We start from the raw sequence: 16,566 nt of genomic DNA, 5'->3' as shown, positions 1-16,566 counted from the left end.
GAAAATAGTGCGTGAAAACATTCGGAGCAGTAGCCCTGCCTTTCGGTTTGAAAAAGTCAATTACTTTTCAGCTATACTGAATTCTTGGATTCACCTTGTACAAAACTGTTGCAATTGCTGGATTTTCAGGTGTGCTTTCACTCAAGAACCAGGCAGGCTGATGGGGACAAGTTTTATCTTGGAGCTATGCGAAGGGAAATATTAGCGGAGATATATGCATTCTATTAAGAGAGCTTGCAGAGTTCATTTTGGCACACATTGTATGAGAAATTTTGATTTGCAGTACTTACATAGCGATAGCCGCTTGACTGAAAGAACACCTAGGAACACTATAAGACAACTATGGAGAAAGGACAGGTTTGATGCTCACTAAATTTCTGTGAGCGAACTCCAAACCAAAAAGCAATAATTCTGGAAAAAGACTACTAAGCCCAAATAAAGCAATACATTAACATTGCGTCCAGAAAACATATATATAAAATGAAGTGGAAATATGAAGGATGAAATACATGCCCTGTAAGGGTGTATTTGAAGCACGTGTACATAAAGTTCCGTTTGTAAAATGTGCTTTTAAGATAACCTCAAAACTTGGAATAAGCATATTTTCACATATGTTGTAATACTGAACTGTTGCAAATTCAAATTTAGTCGGACCAGATGTGGTTACTTTTATGTTGTTCCATTTCAGCTTAGAGAGAGACATGTATGGGCAGAAGACATTTCAAACTGCACATTGTTGCTAAAAGACTATTCTTAAAAGTGTCATTTTAAAACGGTTCTCTAGATGGACAAGGTGAACAGGATATACGTAATCTGCTGCAATAAGCACCAGTACAATGAACTGCTACAGCCAAGAACAAGGTTTTTAGGATAAGTGCCACACTTGAAATTCGCATGGAAGGTCTTCACACACAGTATCATTTACACAAAAGTGGTCAACTTATGTACTTAAAACCCCAGAGTAAGTCTCCTGGAGTGCACTGCAGTGCTTACAAAACCCTTCAATCAAAGTACACCAATGTAACACAAAGTCTTTAGGTCCTAAAAAGACCTAAACCTGGAAATTACACCAAGTACAATCTCCTGATGGGACTAATCTCACAAACAATATGTTCCAAGCCTGAAAATTATTAAAATCAATGCTGTATATTTGAGCCACAATGAACCAAATTCGATTTACAACGGCCAACCAATACAATAAATTGTCAACATATTCCATCTCAGTCTATTACGAGTGCTTTGAATTTGATTACACTACATTTATGTTACATTATGTACAGCACCAAAAATATAAGCATCCATAGTCAAGATCTAAACAACTAAAACAATGCAGATAGATCTATTTTTTCCCAGAACACAACTTCAATACCTAAATCATGTAGTAGATCTAGGAGCATCATAGTGCAGCGATTAGGAGCCACCCTATGCTTTGCACTTGATAAAAGCAGGCGGTGCATCCAATCCACATTAGAATTCTATGTGAAGCACGTTATGTGGCTACTCTGAACTGTCTGACTTATCAAACTGGAAGATGGGATTCATAAAATGATTACTTAGTTTACTCTTGGTACCCTCACAGCCCCCCTACTCTTGGAGCTTGGGCTAATGGATATTACACCCACTGCTAAATTATGACCTGCTCTGTACTGGGTCCACATGCGGGTATATAGTAGTTAAGCCATTGTATAGAAGTCCTGCAAGAGGTTCTTAGTCTCGCAGGTAATAGCCGACTGGGTTGGTTTAGGTATGCTCTGGAATTGCTTGAAAGCTAGACATGCCTAAGCTTTGGACTCCCCAGGAATCGGTTACCCACGTTCTAGTTTACAAAGTTAAATTAGACTATAAAAAATGGTCCTAGAGTTTATTATCCGCAAATACATCAAATGGAAGTACTTTAATGGGAAGTCTGTACCCAAATATTTATTATTTGGATTAACTCGCACTTGTAGCGGCTACAGTTTTGTACTTAACATACAGGTTGGGCACTTTATATATAAAACATTTTTACATCTAATTAGGGTGCTCTTGGTGTGCAGAATTCAAATGGAGGATGAAATGGATTATTTGTACTTCTGCCCAAGGTACTCCAAATCCCCGAGTAAAATAGCTTAAGAAATAGCTGAATAACTAGAGTGTTTGGAGGATGAAACCTGCAACAGAGTTACTCAAAACTGATACTTCAAGTCCGGTGGTGTTTGTATTTTTGTACTTGTTGGCTGCATGGAAGTTAAGGAAACGTTTGACCACTGACCAAAATAAGTTTACACATCCTCAGGGCATAACCTTTAATGATTTTATATTAATTAACATTAATTAATATATATTCATTTTTGATCTATGATTTAAGTTTGCAATTTGCATTCTTTATATTGTATATTTATATTGAGTATTTTCTGTAGTGTTCTATATTTTTGGGTCACTGACAAACAATTTAGCTTCGCAGGATCAATGTATTCTTTCAAAGTATCACTAGGAGCAAGTAAGTGTATATCCTACAAGGGTGATCAAAATGCATATTGCATTGAGGTATTAAGGGCAAACTATGCTGCAAAACATTTGATTTTATTCACAGTGCTAAGCGTTAGAACCATAAATCTGAACAGAATCATATTATAAAAATGGCAATTGTTGCCAAGAACTGAATTACTTTTAAGTAGTAAACATAGTAAAGTGATAAATATTTAAAGAAGTAATAGTTTTATTTTCTGTATTGACTAATGAATGACTCGGGACTCGGGGCCCAAAGTCTTAATCTACAGCTTTATGCAGCCTAGAAGGTTTCTGCTCAGGGCAGTGTCAGACTAATTCTGAGCATTTTCTCACAAAGTTATTCTTTTTTGTCAGGATGCCTGGTCAGATGAATGAAATATTGTCAAAATGATCCTGTTCTCCAATGAGCTGGATTAAAAATGTCTCAGCCCCAACTGCAAATAAAGGATCTGGTTTCAGCAAGTCTAGCACACATCAACGAATCCCTTAAGAAATCCAACTATACATATGATTAGAAAGACCCAATCATCATTGGCATCAAGTTATAATTCATGAAAATAGGGGTGCTGGAGGAGATTAATGATGATATTATAAGTGTTCTCTACTAAACCCTTTAAGGAATTAAAACTGGTACTTCACCTATATGGATTCCCCCAACAGGTCTATTTTTATTGTACAGGATTCCTCCTTGGATAAAAGAGAGACTCCTTAGGGAGATCCATAGAACTGCACAGAGCTAAAACAATACCTGTGGCCGTATGTGAAGCTGAATCACCGAGATATTAGCCCCTTTTCAACTGTTAGCCAGTGAAGTGACTATTTATTACAATTAACCTTTTGTGTTAGTTGGCCACCTTGGCTTTCCTCCTAAGGTCTGAATAGGGGTATAGGGAATAGGGAATAGGGGTATGGGGAATATGCAAATATGTTTCTAAGCCTAAGACTGCAAGCAAAATCTTTGAAAGAACTTCTGACATTTTCATGCACAAGAAGGCCCCAGCTCATTGATACATGCTTTACATCTATTTATGAAACTAAAAGTTTACTTTTGGTCAGAATCATGACAATATTACCTTCGGGGAGACCGCTACAGCCAAACATGATTGGTGCGGATGTACAGACAAAGAAGAAAAGAAAGCTAGAGAGGCTGGATGCATATTATTGACAATGAAAGTTAAAACATCTCATTGCTTGGAATCCCATTTAGCTAAAATTAATCGAATCCAACTAAGAATGCAGTATCTAATATTTTTTATTTACCTTACTTCCTGTTCAAGAAGGTTACTGCAATTATAAGCTCTGAGGCATTTTTACGGGTATGCTGGTGACAGAACTTACACCGAATGAGATGACAATGTATTTGTATTTAATTATAATGCTTATACTGGTAAGACTTGCATTACTTTGGATTGATTGACTGCAAACCTACATGCAGGACTTAATTTATAAACCTTTAGTGATATTGCTTATGGACAGTTACAGTAAAGGAGGAAGAAGAGGAGGCATTTCCTTGATTAATTCTAGAAACATTATGTAAAAGCATCTCCTTTGAAACCGAAAGTGACATAGAACACCATCACCGATACAGTTAAAAAGCCAAAATGAACAGAAATTACACTATGAAGTATTGCTACTCCTGGATTATCGGTTTACACATATGGGTTAGAAAATAATACTAGAAAGCAAAAATAAAATAATTTGAGATTAATGACGTAAAATATCTTCCTTAAACAGCACAGAGATGATTGTTCAAATCCGACAAAGTGGAGGAACGTGACATCAGATTAATAACAAGATAGATGCCAAGTGTCCAGGAAAAGCTAGAACATACTGAAAAGATAGCTGCTTAAATGAAGTTCTTTCTGAGCTAGTGCTAAATCTGTTTTTCATGAGTGTGTGTAGTGGTGATTCAAAAAGGGATGCCGCCGCACACCATGCCATGGTTTCCAATCTGGGCTTACATTTGGCAACCTAATACAATTGGGGTGTTGTAGTCTTGGACTGTTTCCACTAAAACCATTTGACCAATACACTGAATACAAAGTTTACAACCCAAAACTAAAAACTGCTTCTGTAATGAAGTTGAATTCAGTGGCCACCCCGACTCTCTACACTTCTAAAAGGTACTTTGCTAACTCCAGACTATTTTGAATAGGTCAACAGGGGTAATAAGGCATCCTACATAGTGCCTGTTGTAGTACATAATGGCATCAGCTTAAGCAATGGCAATCTGTACCAAGAGGAGAACACAAACTGAATTTTACATAATGCTGAAGTTTATCAACACCAAATGGTACGCTTGTTTCTGGTACATGGCACATTATAACCTTTCTATAGAAGGCAAAAGGTAAAGGACAAAGGGCCTGATTTAGATCTTGGCAAGACTGGTTTCTCAGCCACAACGGTGATTTGTTCGCCGAAATATAAATCCCATTATATCCTACAGGATTTATAGTTTGTCGAACGGGATCTCTATCACTGTTGGGACAGAGTAACCAGTCCACCAAGATCTAAATCAGGCCCAAATTTGGTAGACATTGGAAAAAAGAATTCAAAGACACCACTGAACTTAGCGGATTGTTTAGCATGTCTGGATAAAGCAGCCCCCACTCTTCTGCAATTAAAACACACTTCATAACACACATTTTTCCCATTTAAAATTCCAAAGACAAAAGTGACTATTCCTTACAATATAATCCAGTACTTAACACAAATGAAGCATTACAGCTATTATCGAGTATAATTGCACTGGACTAAAGAAATGAACATATTGTAGCGTGGCATGGGAAGTCTCTTGAAAAGCCTTTAGCTGTGCAAGTTCTTTTACGAACCTTTACTTCTGCTGACATGGAACAAAAGGAGGTGGTTGAAAGGATGGCAATAATCAGTGGATAAAGATAGTGCCCCAGTGATGAGAAAAAAAAGCGCATTTAGATCAGCAACAAAACACCGGGACAAAATGTCACTTATGCACAAAATGTTCCATTAAGGAAGGGTATACAAGGCAAGCCAATATACGAATGCATCCAAATGTTTAAAATATACAACACTAACTTATTCTCCAAGCCTTGAGGCAGCTGCTTGCTCAATGATTCTGGTAAGTAACATTTGCATCAATCGTGTGATAAATCATATACGTCTGCCCTATTTGCAATGAATGTGCAATTTCTTTCAAATCCACAGGAAATAACAGGAATTTTCTTAACCATCATCGGAGCTACAGAAAATGCACATTTTTTGCTCTTAATTTTTGCTCTACGCTCAAGTAAACTTGGTCGGGTTATAGTGTGCCCACACTGAATGGCAAAGTAACTTAGGAAAACACAAGAAATACATTTTTGATTGGCTCTTTGTAGATCATCCAAACCTGCAACTCAACCGTTCTTAAGAAATGTATATATTTCTGTATGTAAGGAGTTTATAGCCTCCTTACTGTCTGAACCGAAAGGCGCATGTGCATGTGGATATATGTACATAAAAACAAACAAGTAAAAAAAAACTTTTGTAATCGAAGACCTTCAGCAGAAACAATCTAGCTACGGATGATTAAAACAGAGCAAATCAGAACCCATTTAAAAAATCCAGTGATTTACTCCGACTGTAAACAATATAAAAAAAACACCATTATTGTTTAAATCTAAAAAAATAAATTAAAGGAAGGGGGACTGGACATAGGGGTCTCAGGGAACGGGGAGGAGGAGTCAGAACATAGCCACAAGCATGTCCATATACAACCTTTGATTAGATAAAATAAACGTTTTTCAACCGATACCAACACAACTAATATTCTCACCTAATTGTAATTACTGTTGAAATTGTTGGCATTATTTTTATCCTCAAGTGAACTGGCAATTTTAGATAACTCGTTAGACAAAACATCCAGCAAAGAAAAAGTGGATAAACATTTTTTCATAGGATTAAAAAAAATCTAAATGGCTATGATTCCTCTATTAGCAGAAACACAATGCAGCCTTAATCAACTTGCCTTTTTTTCATAAAATATACACAGAGGTATACATAAATATATACACAAACATTATGTATATATGTATGATACTATAACATTAATGCGGGTTGTTTTCTGTACAGTGTAAGTGATGTCTGTTTTGTGTTAGACCATGGCACGGTAAGGACCCTGCATTTTCAAGAATTGGATGATGAAGGACGGTCCTCCTGCAACAATCTGTGGTGGTAGGTGGCTAAGTGGGCAGTTCTCAATACTCATGATTGATAGTTTACTGCAGAGAGCCAGCTCAAATGGTAAGAGATGTAGATTGGGGTTGTCATTCAAATAAAGTTCCTCCAAGTTCTCCAGTGTACCTTGATGCAAAAAGAAAGAAAAATTGTTGTAATATGGCTTAAAATATTACAGGGTTTTCATTAAAATCCAGCAAGAGAGAAACGTTTAATAGATGTGTATATGTATAAATCAGTTACACACAGAGTTTCACAAATCCAGTGTTGTCCCAAAGTAAGCCTACAGGAAGTTTGCTCTTTATATAGTGGACCAAAAAGAGTTACACGGTGTAAAGAGTCCATGCAAACCCTGAGGAATTACAGAGGCACAAATGGCATCCCAAATGCTCTCTTTTGTCGGAGTGTGGGCGAACATTTAGGCATATCAAAGGGTAGTGCTGAGCATTTATTACTCACACAAAGGCAGTAAATGGGACACATACTCAAAGAAATCCGACGCAAAATATAAAAATAACTCTTACTTTTACATAAATTTAGATACCAAGTTCAAAATCGGGTAAGTACATTTCAAAATGTTTACAGTTGTCAGAAAGGGGCACTTTGTGCATTTTCTGGACCAGCAACGTTATCCTTTGGAGGAAAAACATGAATTGCATTCAGGGACTAAGTGACTTACAGAACAGTTCTTCTGGATTTAAGGTGAGTTTGGATAAGTTACTTACCTGTTATCCTAGTTCTTTTCCAGGGGTATCTTCATCAACGTCATAAGCACTTGAATATTTCCGGTCATGCGCGGGGACCCCGGAAAATTATATATTACCTACTGGCGGTCGCCAGTAGGTAGATATAGTTAAGACCTAGTTTCCATATGATATCCACAACATTCTATTTGGAATAACTTTGGCGCCGGTGGACGAATCTTAAGGAAATTCTCCAAGAAAATGGCCTACTCCGCTCCGCTCCTTCCCTGAAAGTTTGGGGGTGACTCGTCAAGTGGAGGCCGAGAAAAAAAATAGTGGGTCCCAAAACGCGTTTTCCCCATGCGATTTTCCATAGGGACCTTTAGCCAGGGCTACAGCCCGAACGGCTGAACGGAATTACACCAAATTTGGCAAAAAGGTAGAGTTCGGTTCGCAGATTGTGCTTTTTGTTAAATGGTGTAAATCCGTTCAGTAGTTCCTGAGAAAATCAAAAGTAAAATCATAGTGATATCTAGAGACGAAGAACCGTACGAGTACAATTACGAGCACACGCTGCATGCTGATTGGCTGTCAACTGTGTCAACAATCCGAACCAGGAAGTGTTGGCAGGCATCTTGTGCCTAGGTAGAACAGAGTCACAAGAAAACAGGGAAACAAAGGTGAAAACGAAGAAAAGGGGGCAGGGTAGAAACACCCTGACCCCTTAGGCCTGCTCAGGGGGTCCCACAAGGACCCCCATTTTTTTATTTTTTTTAAATATCGCGGGATGCGCGTGTGGTACGGGTACACTGCCGATCCCCAAAAAAACATTAAGGCACCACTCTGCAAACGCGCCCCCTGGCGCATTTGCAGAAGGGGGAAATAATTCCCCTTGAATACTGGGGTCAAGTAGCCCACCAACAACCTCCAGTATGCGCCAGGGAGCTGCCTTGCAGAGATGTGTAAAGAGGACACGCCCCTTTTTACACCTCTGTGAAACGCAGCCCCCTGGCACATACTGGAGGTTCCTGGTGGGCTAGTTGGCCCCCAGGGCCCCCCAGTATTCAAGGGAAATTATTTACCCCTCTGCAATTCGTCACCTCAAGCCCTGCCCCTCCCTGCACCACACTGCAAATGCGGCCCCTGGCGCGTTTGCAGAGGGGGAACTAACTCTCCTTGAATACTGGGGTCCAACTAGCTCACCAGGTACCTCCAGTAAGCGCCTCGGAGCCGCTTTGTAGAGTGTTGTAAAAAGGGGCGTGGCCTCATTACACCTCTCTGCAATGCAGCTCCCTGGTGCATACTGGAGGTTCCTGGTGGGCTAGTTGGCCCCCAGGGATCCCCAATATGCAAGGGGAATTAGTACTCCCTCTGTAAACGCGCCAGGGGACTGTGTTGCAGAGAGGTGTAATGAGGCCACGCCCCTTTTTACACCTCTACGCAACGCAGCCCCCTGACGCATAATGGAGGTTCCTGGTGGGCTAGTTGGCCTCCAGGGACCCCCAGTATGCAAGGGGACTTAATCCCCCAACTTAGAACGCGCTACGGGGCGCGTTTGCACAGTGGTGAAGGTAGGGGGCGGGGCTTGAGGTGATGTGTGCAAACATGCCCTGTGGCGCGTTTTAAGTTGTGGAATTAATTCCTCTTCAATCCAGAGGTCCCCTAGGGGCCAACTAGTCCAACAGGTACCTCCATTACGCGCCACGGAGCTGCGTTGCAGAGTGTTGTAAAAAGGGGGCGTGCCCTCTGAACACCTCTCTGCAACACAGCTCCCTGGAGCATACAGGTGGTACCTGGTGGGCTAGCTGGCTCACAGGGGACCTCAGGATTGAAGAGCAATTAAGGGCGTGTTTGCACACATGTCACCTCAGGGCCCGCCCCTTCCTTCACTATTGAGCACAATATTCCTCTAAAATCAGCAGAACTACGAATACCGTTTTACTCACCTGTTATCACGAGAGACGTCAGTGCTGCATCTTTGAGCCCAGTACGGACCCTGAAAAATAAATCTAAGCGTACTTACCCGTAACTTGTATTTCCTTCCATAGGAATCCATTGTCTGGTTTTCACCAGAAAAGTTTCTAAGTGTCTATTTTTGAAACGTACAAATATTCCTCTAAAATCAGCTGAAATACGAATTCCGATTTACTCACCTGTTATCAGGAGAGACCTCAGTGCTGCATCTTTCAGCCCACAACTGATCCTGAAAAGTAATTCTAACTATACTTACAGTAACTTGAATTTCCTTCCATAGGCTAACATTGACTGGTTTCACTTGGAAATTCTTCTAAGTGTGGTGTATTCACCTAAAATCATCCTAACAACGAATTCCGATTTACTCACCTGTTATCAGGAGAGAACTCCGTGCTGCATCTTTTAGCCCAGCACTGACCCTGAAAAGTAATTCTAACCATACTTACAAGTAACTTGTGTCTCCTTCCATAGGAATCCATTGTCTGGTTTTCACCAGAAAAGTTTGTCTATTTTCACAAACTAAAAATATTCATTTAAAAATCGCCTGTATGACTTAAACGTATACTTTCAACTGTTTACAGGAGATGCACCAGTGCTGGATCCAGGATCCACCACGGAGTAAGAAAAAGTGACAATGGCACTACTAACCTGCTAAAGACATTTCCTGCTATAGGACAACATTGGTGATTCTATGTGAAAACATTTCTAAGTGCCAACTTTTAAAATACAATAATATTCCTTAAAAATCACTACTGTACCTAAAACACTTTTACTCAACCGTTTACAGGAGATGTCCAAGGACTGAATCTAGGATCCAGTCTGTGGTTTGAAAAGTAATCCATAAAGTAATTAATTGCATTTAACTAGAAATTCACATTGAGGTCAATGTTGCATTGTGTTTGAAATTGTGTTGCCCATTGCAACAACTGTAACTACTGTACTTAAAAGTCTATTGCCTATTTGCAAAGTATATAAACTAAAGTAATTCATTCTGAGAAAGTATATTTTTTAATGTATAATGTAATTTAAAAAATAAAATATCTAAAAATAGTTTAAAAAGGTAGTAAATCGGTATAAAAAAATAAATATAACAATTAATAAATTTAAAAATTGTCATTTACAAAACCTTTGAAATTCACAGAAAAAACAATTGGTTTCAGGCCAGATATAGTTAGGAATTAGCATTTAAAAAACCTTTGAAATTCACTAAAAAAACCATAGGTTTCAGGCCTGATATAGTTAGGAATTAGCATTTAAACCTTAGAAATTCTCTGAAAAAACAATAGGTTTTAGGGGCGTTACAGTTAGCTGAACATTTCACTCGTACAAAACCATTGAAATTCCTCCGATATGGTTAGTTGTACTCACTATATCTCACGCGCCCGCATTCCACTGTTGATGATGTCACATATTACATCATTCATGACATGGTCAGTGACATCACTGATGACATCTCAAAATCAGGCATGAAACCTATGTTTTTTCAGTATATATATATATATATATATATAATTTTTTTTTTTTTTTAGCAGTTCAACCCCTCTGCCGCGGCCGGAATGCTGCGCCTGTGCGGCACATTCCGATCGCGTGTGGGGTCATGACGGCTCCCGGCCGTCATCAGCACACGCCCACCGTAACTGATGACAACCGGGAGCAGTCATCAGCACCGAAAGGGTTAAACAATTAATGTTTTATAGGCATGTTCTAAAAACTGAACAGTCTTTATAACTGCACTGTCCTCTTTGAGCCTGAAACAATAGTGTACAGTCTCTGCAGTTGTTTTTAATTTAACATTATTAACCCCTTCACTGCGGCGGCTATTCCGCCGCAGTGCTAAGGGGGCGGGGCGGAAATGCGGCGGGCGCATGCTGGTGACGGAACCGCTCAGTCACCAGCGTCAGTTGCGCTGTGCTTATGACAAAGCGGTTCCGTCATGGCCCTGCCCGCTCAATAGAACGCTCAGCGCAGGCGCGGAATTCGCGCCGCGCAGGAGCGTCGGGCGGGCCATGACGGAAGCGCTCCGTCATCAGCACAGCGCCACCGCGGCTGATGACCGAGCGCTTCCCTCATCAGCAGGGGAGGGGTTAAACAAGGGGCGTAAGTATATCCCCCTTATGGGGAACTGCTTCAGGTAGATACACATATGTTCAAGAGTTTCTTTACCGATTCCACAAAGCTGCTATACTTGTATACCTTTAAGTGCCTGGTTCCAAGTCCCTTCAAACTCCCCAATCGGAATATAAAATGGTCTAAACCGTAAATATTTCCATTTTATGTAACTGGACAAATTCCATCCCAAGTATTCTTGAGCCTGTAAGCTATAAGTTTCAATTACTAAGTCCGTATGTTTATAATTTCACAGCTTGTAGAAGATCTAAATTCCACTGTTTTGTCATTAGCGTATTACGCATTAGGTTTTTCCGCACATCCCTGGTCATTCGCCCCATCTCCTGCATATCAGGCGGGTCATGACATCCTATTTCCATCATTATACTATATAGTTGCAAATCTGACTTTTGTGCTCTGGAGTTCTTCAAATATTAGATATTTCAATGTGCATGAATCAGCCTTAGCACAATCAATAACAGTTAACATATGCAACGTTTCCAGAGATTTTAGACCAAATTCCAATCTTATCGTACAATGAGGAGTTGCCCGTCTTAAATGAAGTATGGTGTGTACACATTTCATAAAACATTTCTCAGGTTCAAGAATGACTTTCTTGTTGATAACTGGAGATGCATATAGTAAATATGGAATCATGGGGGGGCGTGGCCAAAAGCCGAACATGGTGGACGTGTAGTCCCTGAGCTCCGTCCTTAGCCCTAAAAACGAGCTATTTATCCTGCAATCCCTGCCTGCAACCCACCTGAATCCAGCACACGGAGCCTCCGGGAGCAAGCGGCGTGCAGCGGTGAAGTGCTGCTCCCTCCGAACCACTCCGGAAAAGCAGCGTGGCTGTGGTACCTATTGCGGCCTGCGGAGCAGTGTGAAGCGTCGGCCTCAATTGAGCGGCCTGCCCGACCTGCCCCCAGTCGCTGCCGCGCTCCAGTCGGGACTCCGGACCGGAAGTGAGCTGCGACGCCTGCCGAGGCACCGAGATGTGGTGAGGTGTCCCTGCTCGGCCTGTAGCCGCTCTGCCTCCCTACAAACTGCTTTGACCCCCAGCCAGATTGCCCTGCCGTGAGCCCGCTCTGGACACGGGGACTGCACGGACCGACCCGCAGCCCGCCCGCATCATCGGCAGTGCCCACACCAGCTACGACTCGGGTGAGGAGAGCGGGACAGGTGGAGCGTGCTGCCCGCCGTCGGCGCTGTGGGATCCGCTTCTCTCTGGCTGCACTACGCCCTACGGGACGGGCCGTCGGGGCTGCCCTACCGGCACTATTTTGTCTCCGCGCCGGGACGGGACACTGGGGTCCCGGCAGTGGTGCCTTGCTTACCCCTATATCATACAGCAACGAGCGGACCACGAGGAACTGACACGAGTTGGCATGCATCAGAGGCCCGCACACCTTACAGTGGGACGTGTGCCCTGAGCATCTGAGCTGGTAGCGCCGGCCCGCTGTGTAGGAGTGCGTCACGCACTTCGGTGCACTGCCCCGGCATTAAATACCTGGCTCCTGTTCCGCTCCCGGTCTCTAGAGGAAACCAACATTGCAGCCACCTGGGAACTGCGATCTTCCCCCCCCGTCCACCCCGCAAGACCACGGACGTAACAGCCCGCAAGGCCCCCAGCAGAACGCCGACCCACTCTGCAGCGACGCTACGTTAGGCGAGTCAACATTGCCCCTGCCACCACTGGGGTCTGCACTGCGACTGCCTTCCTCCAGCACAACCCAGATTCACCGCGGCCACTGTCCGGCACCCTGAGTAGACACTTGAGAGGGTTGTAGCAGACGGCTGCAACTACTACAGCGCCACCCTGCTCACGAGGTCAATGGGCAGACATAGGGGCAAACCTCAGGACCAGGGCGCCCCTACGGACATGCAGTCCACGGGCTCCGAGGACCCACTAGCCTCTTCAAAGGCGGACATCATCCCGCCGACCGGACAGGGATCCCAGGACGCCAAGTTGGACCTTATCCTGAACGAAATACGCGCGAAGCACTGGAATCGCGCATGGACAGTATGGCAACTGGCCTGTCCCTACTGCGGGCTGACCATAACAAATTGGCGGAGCGGGTCTCAGAACAGAAGATAGCGCTGAGTGACCTCATACCGCAACAGACAGAACATTCCACGAAGCTGGAGAATGTAGATAAACAGCTCAGACAACTGTGGGACAGGGTGGACGACGCAGAAGGACGCGCCCGCCGCAATAAAGTCCGCATCCTGGGTATTCCGGAGAGAAGCAAGGGGAGGAACCCCACACAGTTCGTGGAGGATTGGCTGCGGAAACTGGTGGGCCAAGAAGATCTTACTGCCCTATACAGTGTGGAACGGGCACACAGGATGCCGTCGCGACCCCCACAGCCGGGGGCGCCTCCTCGTCCCTTGATTGCATGCCTTCTCCACTATCGAGATCGGGACACTGTTCTACGAGCGGCTAGAGAGAAGGCGCCGATACGCTTCGAGGATAAGAACATATCGGTATACCCTGATTTCACGCCCACAGTGCAACGAGCCAGGTCCACCTTCATGGGAGTGAAGCGCAAGTTGAGACAGAAATATGAAATATGCGCTTCTGTTCCCCGCAAGGCTCAAGATACTACATGACAACAAATCTCACTTCTTCGACTCGCCGGAGGCGGAAGAATGGATGGAAGTCACACTGACCCCACCGACCTCGCAGGACCCATTCGCAGATCATCGCAGCGGTAGTCACAGGAGCCCACCAGACCGACGGGACAACACTTCCAACCCAGGACGCCACCCTTCACGAGGAACACCGACAAAAACACAAACTTCCGGAGATCAGACAGCAGGTCATTCGTCACCGCAGATACGGCTAACTGAGGAGGCGCTGGCCGCTCACGACGCGGGAGCAACCGGAGACAGAATCACCGTTACCACCGACACCCATACCGAGGTATCCGGATCAGTGGACAGCCTACAACTATTTCCAAAGATCACGGCCCAGATGGCGGCGGAGTTCTGAGTGGCACCACGATTGATCCCATCCGGGTAGTAACGTATAACTGATCCCCCTTCTTCATGTATGGTGGGTTGCATAAGGGCCCACCCTGTCGAGGGCTACCATGCCCATGCAGGCCGTTAAGTGACAGTCACCAGAGGCCTACTACCCCCAGTATGCACACGAACCTAACTGACTTGTGCCCACGTTGGGCACCTTGGTTTGGCTCCCGAGCCCGTTGGCTTGGGGACCTTATTGTTAAGGGGTTACATGTTCGCAAGACACGCCCACCTTGTAGCAACACAGATCTGGCATGGTCACCCAGGTGTTTCACTCTACTGTTTCACACAGATGGTCATGGGGCCTCTTAATGTTTACCAATAGTGCACCTGGAATGTACGGGGCATGGGATCGGTACACAAACGCCATAGAATTTTGGCTCAACTCAACCGTAGGGGGACACAGATTGCTTGCCTACAAGAGACACATTTGAACAATGCTGAAAACATGAAGCTACGCAAGAAATGGAAAGGGCAGCTCTTCGCTACCTCCTATTCCGCGTTCTCCAGGGGGGCGGCAATTTGGCTCCGCAACTCTGTCCCTTTCAAAATGTTGGAGCAAAGAATTGATCAGGAAGGTCGTTATGTATTTGTGCGGGGATTGTTGGACGGGGATGCCATTGTATTTGGTTGTGTGTACTCACCAAACACAGGTCAACCAGAGTTTTTGTTAACTATAAACGGGATACTTGCAGATTGGGCTGATCACCGCTGGATAATTGGGGGAGATTTCAACGCTGTGCTCGATATTACACTGGATAGGACACCCCCCCCCTTGCAGGCCACTGAGAGCAGGAAACAGGCAGACGCACTGGCACGGTGGGCCGAGGGATGGGATTTGGCAGACGCATGGCGCAGCGCGCACTCACAGGAGAGGGACTATACCTTTTTCTCCCCACCCCACCAGCTCCACACCAGGATTGACCATGTCTTCTGCTCCCGCTCCCTCACTGACTCAATTGTTCAGACCGAACACATGGGGAAAACTCTATCCGACCACAACCCAGTTGAGCTCGCTTGGCAGTGGGGCAGGCGGCTGGCCCCCATCCCGACTTGGAGACTGCCTCCAGATCTCCTTGAAGACTCGGTCTTCCGGTCGTCCCTGTCCGACACTATAGACGCCTACTTCTCCACAAATGTGAACACAGCCAGCACCCGTCAGATAGAATGGGACGCTTTCAAAGTCTGTCTCAGGGGAGCAGCAATGACCACTCGAGTGGGCAGGAAGCGGGAGGTAATCAGTAAATTGAAGGAAGTGGAGGGCTCGCTGGCGTCCCTAGAGAATGAGGCAGCGGGCACAAATGCACCTTTCACACCACTGCTGGAAGCTCACATTAGACACGCGGAGCTACTGGAAGACCTAAGACTCCTAGACCATAGAGAATACACGAATAGACAGCATACACAGGCAGATAGAGCCGGTCCCCTACTAGCCTGCCTCCTACGTGATTCCCCAGCTTGCCATCCGATCCTGGAAATACTAGACCAGGCAGGTAACCCGACTTCCACCCAAGTAGGGATTAATACGGCGTTCAAAGACTATTATACCACGCTGTACAGCCCCCCCCCCCGCCCCTATCAGAGAATGCATTCGAGGCCTTCATGAGGGACCTAGACCTCCCCCAACTTACCGACAGGCAATGCAAAGACCTGAAGCGCAACATTTCAGTAGCGGAAATTAGGCAGGCAATACGAGCTCTCCTGAAGAACAAGGCTCCCGGTACAGATGGCCTACCGGACGAATTCTATGCAACATTCCTTGATGTCCTGGCCCCACGGTTACACTCTGTTTATTTGGAAGCTCTACGGACGGCATCCCTACCACAATCATCCATGCAAGCGTTAATCACACCCCTATTAAAGCCTGGCAAAGACGGGCAACAGCTGGCCGACTACAGACCCCTGTCCCTCCTCAATACCGACTCCAAGATCTTGAGCAAAGTGCTGGCGTCGAGACTCGTGCAATACATACCACAGCTGATCCATCCGGACCAATGTGGTTTTGTACCGGGCCGTAATACGGCCATGAATCTCAGGCGCTTAGCCCAGCTGATGCTCGGCAACCAAGTGGGCACGAGCTCGGAGGGCT

The 16,566-nt window shown here is 44.4% G+C and overlaps 1 protein-coding gene across 2 annotated transcripts in view; it reads right to left on the bottom strand.

Annotated features, from left to right (window-relative positions):
• Positions 1-5,062: 5,062 nt before the first annotated feature.
• The window catches only part of SHOC2 (SHOC2 leucine rich repeat scaffold protein), a 279,109-nt gene continuing 267,605 nt past the window's right edge, over positions 5,063-16,566 (bottom strand). For both annotated transcript variants that reach the window (XM_086922782.1, XM_086922783.1), the window contains one exon: positions 5,063-6,810. In XM_086922782.1, the coding sequence (XP_086778908.1) occupies positions 6,602-6,810 (209 nt within the window). In that variant the 3' untranslated portion in view covers positions 5,063-6,601. The remainder of the gene's footprint in view (positions 6,811-16,566) is intronic.

Source organism: Lissotriton vulgaris, chromosome 5 (genome assembly GCF_964263255.1).
Source record: "Lissotriton vulgaris chromosome 5, aLisVul1.2, whole genome shotgun sequence".
NCBI lineage: Eukaryota > Metazoa > Chordata > Amphibia > Caudata > Salamandridae > Lissotriton > Lissotriton vulgaris.
This window is presented reverse-complemented; position numbering and strand designations above follow the sequence as displayed.